This window comes from Apis cerana, linkage group LG7 (assembly GCF_029169275.1).
Source record: "Apis cerana isolate GH-2021 linkage group LG7, AcerK_1.0, whole genome shotgun sequence".
NCBI classification, from domain to species: Eukaryota; Metazoa; Arthropoda; class Insecta; order Hymenoptera; family Apidae; genus Apis; species Apis cerana.
Genome location: NC_083858.1, coordinates 1,688,634 through 1,704,146, shown reverse-complemented (window position 1 = coordinate 1,704,146; position 15,513 = coordinate 1,688,634). Strand labels below are relative to the sequence as shown.

The following is a 15,513-nucleotide window of genomic DNA, read 5'->3' as shown; positions in this document are numbered from 1 at the left end:
GTCTCTACTGTACAAGAATTAAATTCCAATGAAACTTTACGATAAGTAGAATTTCCTTTTTAAATTAATTCGTTCATTTATTTAATTACGATCAATTTGGATATATTCAGCGTGTAAATTTATGAATGATCAATCATAATTTCTCTACTCTTCTTTCATTATCCCTTCCTTTAAATATCATAAACCATCCCTTTTATTGCACTATACTTTATTGTTCCACAATTAGAATTTATAGCAATTTCGCGTGATACGTCGAGCATTGATATAAAAATTTTAAAATCCCATCGAATTGTCCTATCTTTTAATCAAACTAATCTTAAATTCTGCTCAATTAAACGCCAAATTTTATTACATTAGAAGAGCATCGAGAAAATAATAATGAAAGAAGTACGTTCAAATCAATCCCACAACGTGTTTCTTCAACGATAAAAAAGATAAATCGTAACTCACAAGCTTCCTCAAATTTCACCACCAGTGAACTCTCTTCCTCGACATAACGAGAAAAACAACAAGGAAGAGAAACCCATCTTTCTCCTCTCCTTCCAATCCAAAAGTAAAACCAACCCCACAGACGAGAAACAAGAAACGGAAGAAACATTTATCGCAATAAAACTCGATGCCACGCGGGGATCGTGTATCGTTAGATGGGTCAAGGGGAGCATCTTCTTTCGATGGAAGGAAATCGAGTAGAATCACGCCGGCATTAATGTCCATCGAAAGACCGTTCCACTACGTGGAAGGTAATGGTAACGAAGGTCACCCGGGGTCTTCCATAGATCTTGTTTGGAAGTCGTTAAAGTACCTCTTCCCGGAATTTCTCCGTATATCGGGGTAAAGATCGCATCGCCCCCTCCTCTCCCTCCCTTCTCTCTCTCTCTCTCTCTCTTGCCTTTTGCTCGCAGGATCCTGTCCGCTTTGCAATTCCGATCTTGCACCTCGATAGTTACCTACGCTGCTGAGCTGCCCCGTCCTCATTTTTGGTACCGTACCTCCTTCCTACTCCCCTCTCTCCTCCTTTGAGTTTGTTTGTTTGTTGGTTGGTTGGTTTGTCTTTTTTCACGTGTGTGTGGGCGTTTTTCTTTCCGAGTTGTTCGTTTCTCTTCCGGAAAATTTTGCTCATCGAAGATGATTTGAATTGATTTGAATTGATGAAGAATTTAATATATATCTCGTTTTGTCGAGATATATTTTGGAATTGTTTTTGGGTGAGAGGATAAAATTTTGGGAAAATGAATAAGTTCGTGGATCGAATATTTTCGATGATTTTTATTTCGAAACGACGAGTACTTTGTTTTGAACAAATGTTGAAATGTGACGATAGTTTGAGTTGAGATTATTTTTTAACGAGTGTTATTAATTTTTTACGCTACTTGGTCTGATTTTTTTAATCGAGCGATGTTAAAAATCGATTTTTAAAATTCTTGTAACCGATCGTTTAACGAAATCTTAGGATTCTACTCTTCTGAAATGGATATTATTATTCTCGACATGAGATTTCATTAAACTGGGCACACTTGAAAAAAGAAGATGGTCTACACGTGAAGAAGTAGTAACACGTATCCCTGAACAAGCATTCGTTTCGCTTGAAAAGTGTTCCTCGTTACATGTGCATTCGATGTCGGACAATCGGGTAGATCACTCGATCGATACGAACGTCAAATGTAGAAAAGTTCAATCTCTGCGAAATAGAAGAAATGGAAAGCACGAAATTGATAATCAATTTTTTTTTTTACTAGAAGATCAATTTAAAATTAAAGTTGCATTAATATCGAAGACCGATACGTAAGAATTAATTTTTTACTTAATATTAATTAATAGATATGTTAATTAATTTTATTAAATCGAAACAAATTAAATCTCCCAATTATTAAAGTTAAATAAATATGGTGAAAAATATGAAATTCTCTTTTCAATTGGGATAAATTAGAACAAAACTGTTCTATTTTAGGAACCGGAAACACAAGCTCAGATGGCGCGTACAAACCCTCCTTTCTCACCGATCAAGAGCTGAAACACCTGATCCTCGAAGCAGCGGATGGCTTTCTGTTCGTAGTCAGCTGCAACAGCGGAACGATCATCTACGTATCCGATTCTGTGGCACCAGTTTTGAATTACACGCAAAATGATTGGTACGGCACCAGCCTCTATTCGCAGGTTCATCCGGACGACACAGAAAAAGTAAAGGAACAATTGAGCGGTGCTGAGCCGGAAAATGGAGGCAGAGTGCTGGACCTGAAAACGGGGACAGTAAAAAAGGAAGGACAGTGTAAGCATATTTTTTTTTCTTTTCGTATAATGCATGTTTAAATAATTTATAGGAATATCTCGAACTTGTTTTTTTGTTTTTTAAAACATTTGCCTTCTATTTCCAAAAATTCTTGTTCTAAAAGAATTCCGTCGTATTATTAAGCCTCATTCTAAACTGCATCAAATTTCTTAATATCCTGTATTCATCAAATTCTAGTAATTAAATTATTATAATAATAATTGTCCACACTTAAATTACAAGCTAACTATATTGAACTTACATTGTACAATCATAGAGAATACCAATAAATCGCAACTATTTCAATTAATTATCAAATTTCCGAAACTACGTTAAACTTAACCTAACCTAACTTCACAGCATCGATGAGACTATGCATGGGATCGAGGAGAGGCTTCATTTGTCGCATGAAGGTGGGCAACATGCAGACGACAGGCGACATGGCGGCCGCTCATGGCCTCCATCACGTAAAACAGAGGAATTCGCTCGGTCCACCGGCCCGCGATGGCCAAAATTACGCGGTGGTTCATTGTACAGGGTACATCAAAAGCTGGCCCCCAAACGGTAAGTTCGATACGGGTCGCGGCATCGATCTACCTTGTTCCGAATGATCAGGATGATGATGTACATAACGTCGTCAACGTATAACGGGTCCCGGTCTGTTGATGGCCGCGCGCGAGACGTAGCGCCAACTTTCTATTTTAAAGCCGAGGGAGACGTCGGCGTGCACCAAGAATATGAACGAACCAGGCGGCTTCGTAGAATACACGAGGATAACGACGTTTGTACTATAAATTAAGGGGGCCGGCACTCGGTGGCGAGCACGGATAGTATGATCGGTTTATAAAGAATGAATGGAATCGTCTTGACCTAACAGCCGACAAGAATGGCTGGAATACCGATAAACTATGTCGAGACAGGGAATTCGTATATTCTTATCCGCGGACCCCGATGCATAATAACGATGCGAACGATTTTCGCACGTTTCCGCCTTCGACTCTACCTCTTTCGAATTTTATTCTCTCGTCGAGTTTTTGTGGTAATATTCTATTTGTGAGAGGTTTGAAAAAGATTTTTTAAGCTTGGAGGAAATAATTTAAAATAATCTATCGTTAAAATTGATTGTAAATTTTATACACGTGTTTAGCGATATGTTTACTAGAAATTTTGATTGTACAAAATTAATCGTATAGAATCGTCGAGAAGAGTTACTTTTGAAGTTGAATTATTATATTATTATTTCATCGCCATCGAGCGCTTCGAGATACTGTTTTAAGGAAAATCAATTTTTCCTTAAAGAATTTATATTTAAAGTAAGAATTAAAATAATTCCAAGATGGATAGAAATTGAATAAAATTATCTGACATAAAATTTGAAAAAATATTGTAAAAATATAATTAATATTGAAGTAGAATAATTATCCGATTCCATCCATCTTAAACACCATGTATATAGCAGCATGTAAATCATAATCATTTATCGATTATGAGGAACCATGGACTGATTTATCGTTTTACGCTGTAGGTGATTTTGTTCCCCCATGTGTACCAGGTATGGGACTAGCTGATAGAGAGGCTGCCGGTGTTCCAGTTGGACCTGATGGTGTAGTTACAGACGAGAATGTTAGCAGTCACTGCTGTCTGGTTGCCATTGGGCGACTACAGGTCACTAGCACGCCAAATAGTAGCGATTTAGCGGGTTCAAATAGCAATAACGGTAAGTATTAAGTGTCCTCATTATCGAACAAGAATATTTTAAATCAAGATCAATTAATTCTCGCTCTCCGATGTTTCAGAATTTATTTCGCGTCATTCAGCAGAAGGTAAATTTACCTTTGTAGACCAAAGAGTCGGAGGAATTTTAGGGTACACACCTTCCGAGCTCTTAGGTCATCCGTGCTATGAATTCTTTCATCCTGAGGATTTAACGCATATGCGAGAAAGTTTCGAACAAGGTAAAAATTTTTCAAAAGAATTAATTGTACGCATGTTCCTTATTGTTAATAGATATCTGTTGTTACAGTACTAAAGCTGAAAGGACAAGTGGTGTCTGTAATGTATAGATTTCGAGCCAAAAATCGTGACTGGGTATGGTTAAGGACGTCTGCATTTGCATTTTTAAATCCGTACAATGATGACGTTGAATATATCGTCTGCACAAATACACATGCCAAGTATGAATCCGTTATACCGGATATTAAAAAGTTTATTTCTTTTATTTTGTATCATACAGATGTATTCTTCAATTTTAACACGACCACTTCATCCTTATTTTTCTTATTTATTTTCTTTATTAAATTTTGTAATAAAAATTTTTCTATATCATGTATAACTTAAAGAACTGTGATCGTGTTAAATAAAAGGCGAAAATAATAAATCGAATCATTTGTATTTTAATTTCAAGGTCATTCCATCCTGGTAGTGATGGTCAGACAGAAAATGAAGCTGTACCTGCTTATGGACAACCTGGTTTGGATTATTCCCTTCAAAGACATCCTGCTAGGGATCCTCTCTATTCTGGGCATCATATGATGCAACATCCAGCGACTGTTGCTACAGCTGGTAAATTATTTAATACATTAAACTAATAATATTAATTAATAATATACAAAATATTATATAATGTAATAATAGTGTACTAAATTTTATATTATTTTATCATCATTATTATTATTATCATCATTGTTATTATTATTGTTGTTATTGTTATTATTATTCTTATTATTAAGTCTATAATTGTATTATATTAATATAATCATAAATTCATTAGGTCCCCAGCAACCTAGGCCGTCCAGTACACAAAATGTTTATCAGGGATATGAAACAACACAATCGCCTATAGCTTACGGCTCACCTGGTCAGCAAAGTGCATCTTCATCAGTTTTAAGTAGAATTCAAAAACCAGCTAATACATCGCCAACTCCAGTACAACAAGCATGGGCTATTGGAAGACAGGTAACGTAGTAATAATAAAGTTATGTTAAATAAAAAAAATATTATGAAAAATGACTTTACAATATTATTTATTATATTAGCAACCTGTAACAGAAGGATATCAGTACAATCAGTTAAGTCCTTCGAGGTCACCAAATGGACCAACTTATACTCAATTAAGTAGCGGTGCTAGAACACCGGCTACGCAATATCATGCAGTCACAACAGTACCTAATAATCCCGGTAATTTTAATTTAAATAAAAAATTATTTATCTGAATAATTAATAATAAGAATAAAAAAATAAATAATTTTTTAGGCATGTGGGGATGGCAAAGCCAGCAACATCAAGCACCTCAACAGGACGGTGGACAATCAAATCCTCAAGTGACTGGACAAGCACAACAACCTCATCCTTCTCAAGGTGGACCTGGCACGCAACCTCAAGAATTATCAGATATGTTACAGATGCTACAAGATCAGGGTGGAGCGTCTGGTTTCGAGGAATTAAATATGTTTAATACTAATTTCGAGTAGCGACAACAAAATAATATGGAAGATAAACATCTACCTTAAAAGAGCTTTAAGGTTCGAATTTCATTGATAAAAGGATTGTTTCGTAAATCACTCTTACTTCAGCATTTAATGGTGATATGAGAATTCGCCAATCAGCACCTCATACATAAACTTTAATTGAATTGATTAATTTACCATAGATTCATCTGACTTTTATAATTAATTTATGAGTGCTTCCGTTTTGCGAGAAGTTTTTATTTTATTGGTTTACAATACGATTTTAATAACCGTATCAAAGTTTGCGCAATTAAATTATTCAAAATTCGTGAATATCATTTTGTGAAAGTGCCATTAAATGTTCTATTTGAAAAATAGAATATGTAAAGTGGAAACTTATAATACGCACAGATGGATCATTTGATAAAATTTAAAAAGATTTTAACGAAATACGAGGTTTTTAGCGTTTGATATGACAAATAAATAACAGAATAGAATCATTTTCAACAGGAAATTAATTAATTTATATTTTTAAGTTTTTCTCTTTTTTTTTCTTGTAATTAAAATATAGATTAGTATTGAACGAATGATTTTTTTTTATCATTTTTTTCTATTGATTTAATCTTAAAATAAAAAAAACAATTTAAAAAAAGACAGTGTAAATTAAGAAATGACTTTTTAACTCCTCTCACTGTTAAAGAAAGAAAGAAAATGCAATTATAGTAACGTAAGTTATATTTAAATTGTATATGAAGTTTCAAGAACGATAAGATAATAGAGAGTTTGAAGTTTCATTGAATTGTTGTTAAATGAATGTAAGTATATGTATAAAATTTTGGATAAAAAAGAAAGGGCAAAAAATGCGTGTAAGATTTGTAATTGTTTAAGAAAAAGTGATTCTTCATTAAGATTTCAAATGAAAATATATCGGATTATATGTATTTTGTATGATTATTATCACTTTACATTTTTATAGAATTTTAACGTGCTCATCTGTGCTTATTAATAAGTAATAGAGAGTAATTTCTCTCCTTTTTTACGTAGCGATTTTATTTCAGAGAGAAAACTAGCATACTTCGATAAACGTTTAGAAAAATGCATTCTAAACGATAAGAAAAAAACAAAAATAAAACAAAGTATTTTTAAAAATTTCTTAATCAAACTTAAACATAAATCATGGTAATTTTAATACCAGCTTATGATTAGATTTTTAAGATTAGCTTAGTTATTTTATTTTAGATCTTTGTAATTATAAATAGTGCAATCGTCAAAATCGACGCTGAACGAAAAATATTGTTTGAATTCACCAACAACAATAATGTACAAAAAGTTATGTAATCCACTTTGCTTCTCTGTGCGAACAAAAAAAGGCAAACATCATTTTTAGATATTTCTAAAGAAAATATAGATAATGTTACACATACAAAAGCATAATTGCATTTATAAGTAACCGCGTGTGATTTAGTGCATTGTAGATGTACATGTTTAGCAAATTCTTATTAAGTAGAATGAAAGAACAGTTGCAGCATATCATGATGAATTGGGAACATTTGTCACTAATATATATAAAAATTTACATTACACGTATAATTCTTTTTAATCATCCTTTGTCGAAAGTAGCTACGATTACTGACAATAATTAACATATTGAAGTCGACGAAGGCATCAATATGTATAACGCAATTAATTGATTAAACTTCAAAACATACTTGTGAAGCATTCTATAATCCTTTCTCCTTTTTAATATTAAGATTATTCTTTTCTCACTTTTAGTAAAAATATCTTATAAAAAGTATTTTTGTTTTAAAGAAAAAATCTGTATAAAATGAACTTATTTACTTATTACATTTTATGTAAAGGAAAAAAAAAATAGGTTGCAAAAAATTAAATATCAATTATACAATATCTTTAATTTATATATAAATATTTGTACAAAAATTATAATTTTAATTTTTTTGCAGATAAAGTATTTTTTTGTTTTTTCTTAGTATCTGTATTAATTTTTGCTTTAATGTGACTTTTCACTTCATCTTGTAATTGAGTGAAAAAGGCTGTCGAAGTTTTTGGAGCTTTGAAACTTGACTCATCCATTCTTATAATATTTCGATTTTTGCTTAATTTCTTTGCCAATTCTGTTGCCTTTTCTTTCTTATATTTCTTAGCAATACCCGGCTTGATTGCATTCAATTTCTCCTTTTTCTCTATAGCTTGTTGCCGCGCACGTTGTCTCATCTTCTTACGTCTTCGTTCACGTTTCATATCCGTTTTGCTTCTTTCTGCTTTACCAATCAAATCACCTCGCGGTTTCGCTAAAAAAGTAATTAAAAACATAATTAAATTTTATATAAATATATTTAAATTTATTATTCGATTCTTTTTATTATTAAACATACCTTTAATTTCTTCTGGAGCTAATAAAGCAGCATCACTCATTCCAATTGGAGCTACTTCTTCCATGTTAATTGCAGGCATATTATTAATAATTTTAATCTCTGGTTGAACCTAAAAAAAAAATTCAATATTAATTATTAATAAAAATATAAAAAATTGCAATATAAAAGAAATTTTTTTTTAATAATACTCATACCTGTTTTGGTGTATAATGGAAATTAGACAAAGCATCTAACTTAGAAAACACTGAATGCATCATTTCACGGATTTCTGTATGCAATTTTGGTTCTTCTTCTTCCTTTTCAGTATTATCCGGATTTAAAGTTTCTTTCTGTTTAAGATATTCATTTTCATAAATTTGAGATAAACTTTCTTTACTTTTTTCTTGATTCAAGATCAATTTTTTCTTGTACTCTAAAGGAGTTTCAACTGGTTTAAATTTTTTCTCAACATCATCCCAAGCTTTGTCCTTTATCCTTTGCTTAATTATATCTTCTAATTTAAGTGTTGTTTGTTCAGTAATCACAGGCGGAGGTCTAGTTGTAATATCAAATTCCACGAATTCTTCTAGTAAAGAATTCTGTGGTCTATTTGATGCACTAACTTCACCCCTCAATTGCCAAGGTTTCTCTGCAAGAGCTTCTTCTTCTAATTTTCCAATTTTATTTTTTAATCTCTCTTGTCGCATTTCTAAAGAAGATTTAATTTCTACATCAACTTCGTTATTGATATTTTTATTTTCTAAACTATCTGTTTCATCAGAATCATTTGTAAGATTAAATGTAACTTTCTTTTTGGAAGAACTTTTTTCTTCCATTTCATTATCAACATCCATTTCATTATTTGAATCACTATCTAGTGATTCCAGTAATTCATTATCATCTAATTCATTTTCCTCTAATTCTTCATCATTTGTTTCTATATATTGTAGAGAATTATCAAGATTTTCATCTTCACTTTCTGGACTATCAAAAAAGTCTGCATATTTTAATAATTTTACTTCTTCAGTTTTATTATCATTATCAGAAAAATCATTGAACAAATCTACAGATTCATCATCGGATTTTTCTTCATATTTTTCATTTTGTTTCTCTTTCTTTTCCTCTTTTGTTAAATATTCATCTAGTTCTTCTAATTTAAAGAACTTGTCATCTACTATTGATGATTTTTTTTTTCTTTTCTTTACATCCTTTTTTTGTTTTTTTAAATTATTTTTAAATTCCTCATCATCCTCGGATGTTTCTTCTTCTACTATTTTTTTTTCTTTTTCTGATAAATCTTCTTCATTATTATATACAGATTTTGATTTTGTTATACTAATTGTCAACTTTTTATTTTCAGCTAAAGATTTAGAAATACCATCAATTAAGTAATCAAGTTCACCTTCATTCTGCAATTCAATTTGCTGCCAGATTTGTTCTTCATCAAAACCTTCTGTAATAAGTTCTGGTAAAGCAATTGTGTTTCTTTGTGTTTCTAATTTTGTAAAATCATATAAACACTTTAGGGAATTTTTAAAATTAACAGCAACTTCATTTTGTATGCTATAGATAAAATTATTATTGTTATTACTTTGTAATAATATAGGTTAGAACAAAAAAATATTGAAAATATATTTACCTTAAAAATTGTTCCGGTTTTTTAGTATTATGATCAATTGTATTTATAACACTATTAAGTATTTCTACATCTGCCATATTATATATTTACATTTATTTTTGAATTAACAAAAAAATATTTAATTGAGGTTATGTTCTCGTTTGTAAAGAAGTCAGCATTAATTGTGGTTATGTTATAACATATATTTATGATATATCAATAATTATTAATGAATATTATTGATTGATATTTAATTATTTTTCATTGAATATATTATTAACAATCGTTAATTTCTTAATATAAAATAAAATAGACTTAATATTCAAGATAAAATTCTATCAAATATTAGCACAAATATTAAATCAATTTTGTATTTTGTGTGATAAAAAATATATTTATTGATAATTTTAAATTAAAAATATTAGAAAATATATTTATGAAAATAAAAAATTCTTGTTAAGATTTATAATAAATTATTTAAATTATTTATTTTCAAAAATATTATTTGAATTCTATTAAAATTTAATAATAAATATAGAATTATAAAATTATAGATTTATATAAAATATTACTTATAATTATTATATTTTTAAAAATTTCTATAACAATAATATAATAAAATACATAGAAATTAAATTAAATTTAAATTAAAATAATAAAAAATTTTAATTGAAATTTTGAAATCAGCCAATAAAAACTAAATTTAATTTTATTCTCTGTTCATAGATGGCATGGTTTGGTCGACAATCTTTGTTAAATGCTGCCGATCCAACCGGAACAGTGAGGTGGGGTGAGTCCCAGAAGGAACTTCAGAACAGCTTGGGGAAGGGCGGCGGGAACTAAGACGAAGAACCGCTTGGAGTTCGAAGCCGCAAACGCATTGTTGCAGACCTCGGTACGGTTCACATTACCGCCAGTACAAAATTGAAGCGTGCGTTTTTTTTCAGTTCGTATCGTGTGCATGTGTGTTTATTATATTTCATATCAAATTTAAAGACAAAAACTAAGTGCTTTTTTAGTGCATTCAGTGTGTTTAGAAAGTGTGTTTGATATAGTGTTCCTAATCCCGGATTCATCAGGTGTTTTTGCGTTTTGGATAAGTTTCGTATATACGTCGAAAAGGTATGTATTTAAAAAATTATCATCTTTTTACGAAACAATTGATCGTACTGTATGTCTTATTGAACGATCTATTCCGACATACGTTTGATTTATATTTGTAAGATATATCTTGCAAAGAATAATTTCATATAATGAATGAAAGAAAAGAAGAAAATTTTATAGTTTACATGTTAACCAAATTAAGGTTTCAAATTTGTTTATTATCCTTGAACTGTTTAGTCGACACACAGAAAGTTTACGCGCGCAAAGGTCGATGGATCACGTGGGACATTTCATATAAATGATTGTAATCCGTTTTATCAAAAAAAAATCGTCGTGTACAAAAATTCTTGTGTATTTAAGGTTTTCTTTTATTATATCTTTATGGAATAATAATTTTTATGGAATGGATTTATTGAATTAATTTATTAAATTATGAAGATTATTCTTTATTTTTTAGAGATTAGCTTTTTAAAGATAAGTCGCAATAATTTTTAAATTTTTTTTTTCAATATTCTTTTTACATTACTTTTTTGATATATTTATTAATTCTTGTTTATTAATTTAAATATTATAGAAAACCATCGTTATTTTATTTCGTTTTCTTCATATTATTTTATTAAATAACTGATTAAAAATATTAGAAATAATATACTGTTAAAGACATACTGTTTAAGACAGAACAAAGGATTCGATACCTGAAAATCATGCAAAAATGTTCCATCATTCCACTCGTATTGAACTTCATCTCTCAAGAATTTTTTTTTATAATTTCATATTAATGATATTGTGATATATCCATATATACTATTTATATCATAATTAATATTTTCAAAATTTTTTTTTATATACTTTAATTTAATTTTTTTATTATTTTATTAATATAAACATAATAATATCAAATAATTAAGAACTATTATTTTGAAATATCTTTTTCATTTAATTTCGATTAATAATTTTACAATTAAAATTAATTGCGATATTTTCATATATCTCATTCTGTTTCATGAATTTAAAAATTGAATTTGATCGATTTTATATAATGAAAAACTCGATATTGATTTTTTCCGAAGATGTCTCCACCACCAGTACCCCTGTTCTTTGAAAAGCATTATCACGTGTGCGTTTGTGTACAGTCATTCCGTTACGAGGTCAGAATTCCTCGCGGAGGAGAACTGGTCGTTTGTAAAGGTCGCTCGACGGACAGCTGGAAAACCACGCGCGCGCGCGGACTTGTATTCATAGAAGGAAGTACAGACCGGTGGAGATTTTCTTTTTCCCCCCATGGTCGGAACAAGTTCTCTGTGTTCAAGCGAAACGATCATAACGGGGCGCTGGTGTCGTTGCACGTGAAATTGGAGCGGACTTCGATCCTTTCCCGAACGGTACCCGGCATTTGATCAGCATTAGCCCCTACGTTCCACGAGGAAATAATATTACGCGCGCGCGCCGCCGTACTGCCTCGAGTTTCTAATGAGCCCCTCCAAGCTTCAACACTCGACCATCGGTCCGTTCCTCTAGTCGACGAATACCGTAATTCTCAATGGATGTCGTTTTTTCTTTCTTTCTCACTTCTTCTCTATCATTGCCTCTCTTTCTGAGAGTCGTTTTTCCTGCCTCCTCTCCCTTTATCCCCACCACTAGTTCTTTTTGCGTTCTCTCTACTAGTGGTCCCTTTCCACGAGCGTCTCGCGGCGAAAGTCGTATGCGTGAAGTTAGCGATGGGATTGACCTTTTGTAGGTAAATTTGTTTGGAATACAATATGAAAAATAGTATTTAGATAATTAGATATAATTTTAATTTAAAATTAATGTGTTGAATTCGTTTTCAATATAATTGGAAATAGAAATATGAAAATATAAAAAAATGTAAAGGTAAATATGTTAGGTTATATAATCAAATGAATTATGAAAAGAATCATATTATTTAATAGAAGAAGACATTAATAAAAATAGTTTGTAATATTTAGAAGTATTGTTACTTTTGAAAAAAATTAATTTATTAAATTGTTATAGACACAATATAGATTGATAGATGACAAATTTTTAAACAGAATTGTGAAATTTATAAATTGTCGATTGAAAAAATTATTAGATATAAAAAATATTACTTCCGAAATATTGTATTTGCGTGATTAAAATAGATTTAAAAATACTCGGTTTGAAGACTCATCAACATGCAAATGTAAGCATAGATTAAATATCGTTCAGTTTGTACACTTATTCTTTTAGTCATTTCAAGGTCCTACTTCCTGAATGGCCGAATTTCATAAAACATAATTATTAAATATTTAACATAAAAAATAAATACGGAATAAAAAACATCTTAAAAATAACGATATATCATTATATATGAATCATTATGTACATGACTATATATAGGAATTGTTTACAAGCAATGTGTACAATACATTGTTATGTATAATTCTTTCTAAATCAAACAGTAACTTTTACATTGGTATTTCAATGATTTCATATATATTACACACACAATGTATTATGTAATTAATTTAAATCAATTTTAATTATTAAATCCATATGAAATAAATATAAGTATGTACATCACTCTCATCGCTATACAACGTTAGTTAGAATATTACTAACGAAACGTACATTTCTCATATGTGCGCGCGGGCGCACACACATTTTCTGGGGGAGTTGCTGGACCGCTCTAAAAGTCCCCTTTCCTCTCTTTATTTTTTTCGTTCACCGCGCGTAGCAGACACGAAGAGGAGAAGAAAGAAAGAAAAAGACAAAGAAAAAGATCCTTGGCAAGTCCTGGAACCCAAGACGAGCGAATAACCCAAGACTTCGGTTACATACTTCAAGGCTTAAGGCGTTATTTCTATGTTCCGTCAATCATGCATTTACGAATAACCACTAGAAAAAAATTCTCGCATGCTATATTATTGTTTCAAATATTGTCATTACTATCAAACTATTTTAAATTGCACAATGGTAAGAGAAATATTATGCAACTAGAGTAAATTAGGAATTTAGGATACACGAATAATGAAATATAGGACAGAGTTATAGCTTATTTTTTCCAAGGTAATAATATAGATTTTAATTTGTTTTTGAAATTTTTTATAGATAAAATTATATTTCTTTAAATTTCTTTAAATTTTTAATTTTTTTAAAATAAGCATTCTCCATAAAAAAAATAGAACAGAATATAATTTGGTGTGTATCAGTTCATTCAGATGTAGTGATTTCAATTTATATCATCTTTCACAAATTGTTTCTATTTTTCGTATAATTGTTTTCAATTTTTTTTATTCAAATAACATAAAAACGAGAGATAAATTTTAGTCATATATTTTGAACGACATCTCTCATTGGCGTAATTAGTTGTAAGTTCTCTATACGTGACACGTCGGAACGCGTTAACAGAATACGATATAAAGGAATGAAGTTTTATCTGGTGGATATACGGGGCGGTTAGACTCTTCTAGTAGATGGTCACGGCGCGACGGTGAATGTAAAACTACCAGAACGCATGCAGGAATGTAGATTTTTCTTGTCAACTTTCTACACGCCTCTGACGTCACTACAGGAATCATTGTTCAATACAATAGATGTTTTAAAAGTTAAATTTTCATTAATTATTAAATTTAAACAAAATTAAAAAATATATATCAAATATTTGTTTTATTTAAATAATAATTTTTTTTTTTGAAAAAAAAAATCAATAATAAAATAATATTTTGAAATATATCATTATGTGATAATGTAATAAAATCTTAGTATAAAAATAAAAGAAATGATAAAATGATAAAAGAGAAAAATGAACAAGTAAATAGGTGTCTAAATCGTTTAAGATTCCGTATAATTAATGCAGGAATGACGATAAGATAAAGGAATAAATAGTTTTCAATTGGTTAACTGTAGCATTGCTATCTATAACCTGGTAGCGTGAAATTATTATTATTCAATGCTTAACTCTTGGTCGTATATTCGAGATAACCTCAACAATGCAAAAAGAGAATAATGAAAATTATTATATTAAATAGTCATGGATTTTTCCAATTTTCTTATTGCATTTATATATTTTTGCACATTATTTTCTATTTTTTGAAGAACATTTCTTTCATAACTTAATTAAATTATTGTCATTCATTAAATAAGAATATAAAAATTATTTTGATCAATAACGCCATTCGAATTACTCAATATGACGAAACAGTTTATTATCATTCAGTGTATTTTTTTCCATAATCAAATAAAAATTATACCAATTGGATTTCATTTCACTTTTCATCGTTCATTTTATTTGATGGTCATTTCTTCTCTAATTTGATGGAATCTTCATGACGTATTTAGCAGTTTTTTTATAATATATTCGAAAAACTCTTTTTCGTATTATCAATAAATAATCTTATTTTATGGTAAGCAACTTTGTACATTTTTATAATTTTTTATTTTTTATAATTTTACCAACATAATATTATTTTTTAAATATTTTTAATAAATTTAAGTTATATATATATATATATATATTGTATATATTATACAAGATAGAATAGTAACTTTGATCAGTCTTGAATATCTTATTTATTTTTAAAAGAAATAGAGAAATTTTGTTAATAAAAATTATATAATACAACATAATATGATAGTAATAATTTTTTTATAGATGAAGAATTTTTGAAAATTAAATTTTCAAAAAAATAAAAATTTCAAAGTCATTTTTATATTTTTAAGTTGCTA

The 15,513-nt window shown here is 29.6% G+C and overlaps 2 protein-coding genes across 9 annotated transcripts in view; one reads left to right on the top strand and one right to left on the bottom strand.

Annotated features, from left to right (window-relative positions):
* The window catches only part of LOC107993706 (aryl hydrocarbon receptor nuclear translocator homolog), a 38,140-nt gene extending 30,720 nt beyond the window's left edge, over nucleotides 1-7,420 (top strand). For 5 of the 8 annotated variants that reach the window (XM_017050266.3, XM_028664753.2, XM_017050264.3 and 2 more), the window contains 9 exons: nucleotides 1,949-2,266; nucleotides 2,627-2,830; nucleotides 3,792-3,983; nucleotides 4,063-4,221; nucleotides 4,290-4,440; nucleotides 4,671-4,828; nucleotides 5,037-5,221; nucleotides 5,302-5,443; nucleotides 5,519-7,420. In XM_017050266.3, the coding sequence (XP_016905755.1) occupies nucleotides 1,949-2,266; nucleotides 2,627-2,830; nucleotides 3,792-3,983; nucleotides 4,063-4,221; nucleotides 4,290-4,440; nucleotides 4,671-4,828; nucleotides 5,037-5,221; nucleotides 5,302-5,443; nucleotides 5,519-5,736 (1,727 nt within the window). In that variant the 3' untranslated portion in view covers nucleotides 5,737-7,420. The remainder of the gene's footprint in view (nucleotides 1-1,948; nucleotides 2,267-2,626; nucleotides 2,831-3,791; nucleotides 3,984-4,062; nucleotides 4,222-4,289; nucleotides 4,441-4,670; nucleotides 4,829-5,036; nucleotides 5,222-5,301; nucleotides 5,444-5,518) is intronic. The other 3 variants (XM_062077560.1, XM_062077559.1, XM_017050265.3) reach the window with 1 other exon arrangement.
* A 176-nt stretch (nucleotides 7,421-7,596) lies between these two features.
* On the bottom strand, nucleotides 7,597-10,399 carry LOC107993707 (U3 small nucleolar ribonucleoprotein protein MPP10). Its single transcript, XM_017050268.3, has 4 exons — nucleotides 9,724-10,399; nucleotides 8,300-9,647; nucleotides 8,106-8,214; nucleotides 7,597-8,021 (listed from the first exon to the last, which is right to left on the bottom strand). The coding sequence occupies exons 1-4, from the start codon at nucleotides 9,798-9,800 to the stop codon at nucleotides 7,651-7,653; spliced, it is 1,905 nt and encodes a 634-aa protein (XP_016905757.2). The 5' UTR covers nucleotides 9,801-10,399; the 3' UTR covers nucleotides 7,597-7,650.
* Nucleotides 10,400-15,513: the final 5,114 nt, after the last annotated feature.

What these genes read in the sequence shown, in the direction of transcription:
- LOC107993707 (XM_017050268.3), bottom strand. Translation starts at nt 9,800, where the DNA reads ATGGCAGATGTAGAAATACTTAATAGTGTTATAAATACAATTGATCAT. An exon ending in AAACCGGAACAATTTTTAAG is followed by an intron (nt 9,648 to 9,723) that starts GTAAATATATTT and finishes TTTTATCTATAG; the next exon opens with CATACAAAATGAAGTTGCTG. An exon ending in AGCTCCAGAAGAAATTAAAG is followed by an intron (nt 8,022 to 8,105) that starts GTATGTTTAATA and finishes TTACTTTTTTAG; the next exon opens with CGAAACCGCGAGGTGATTTG.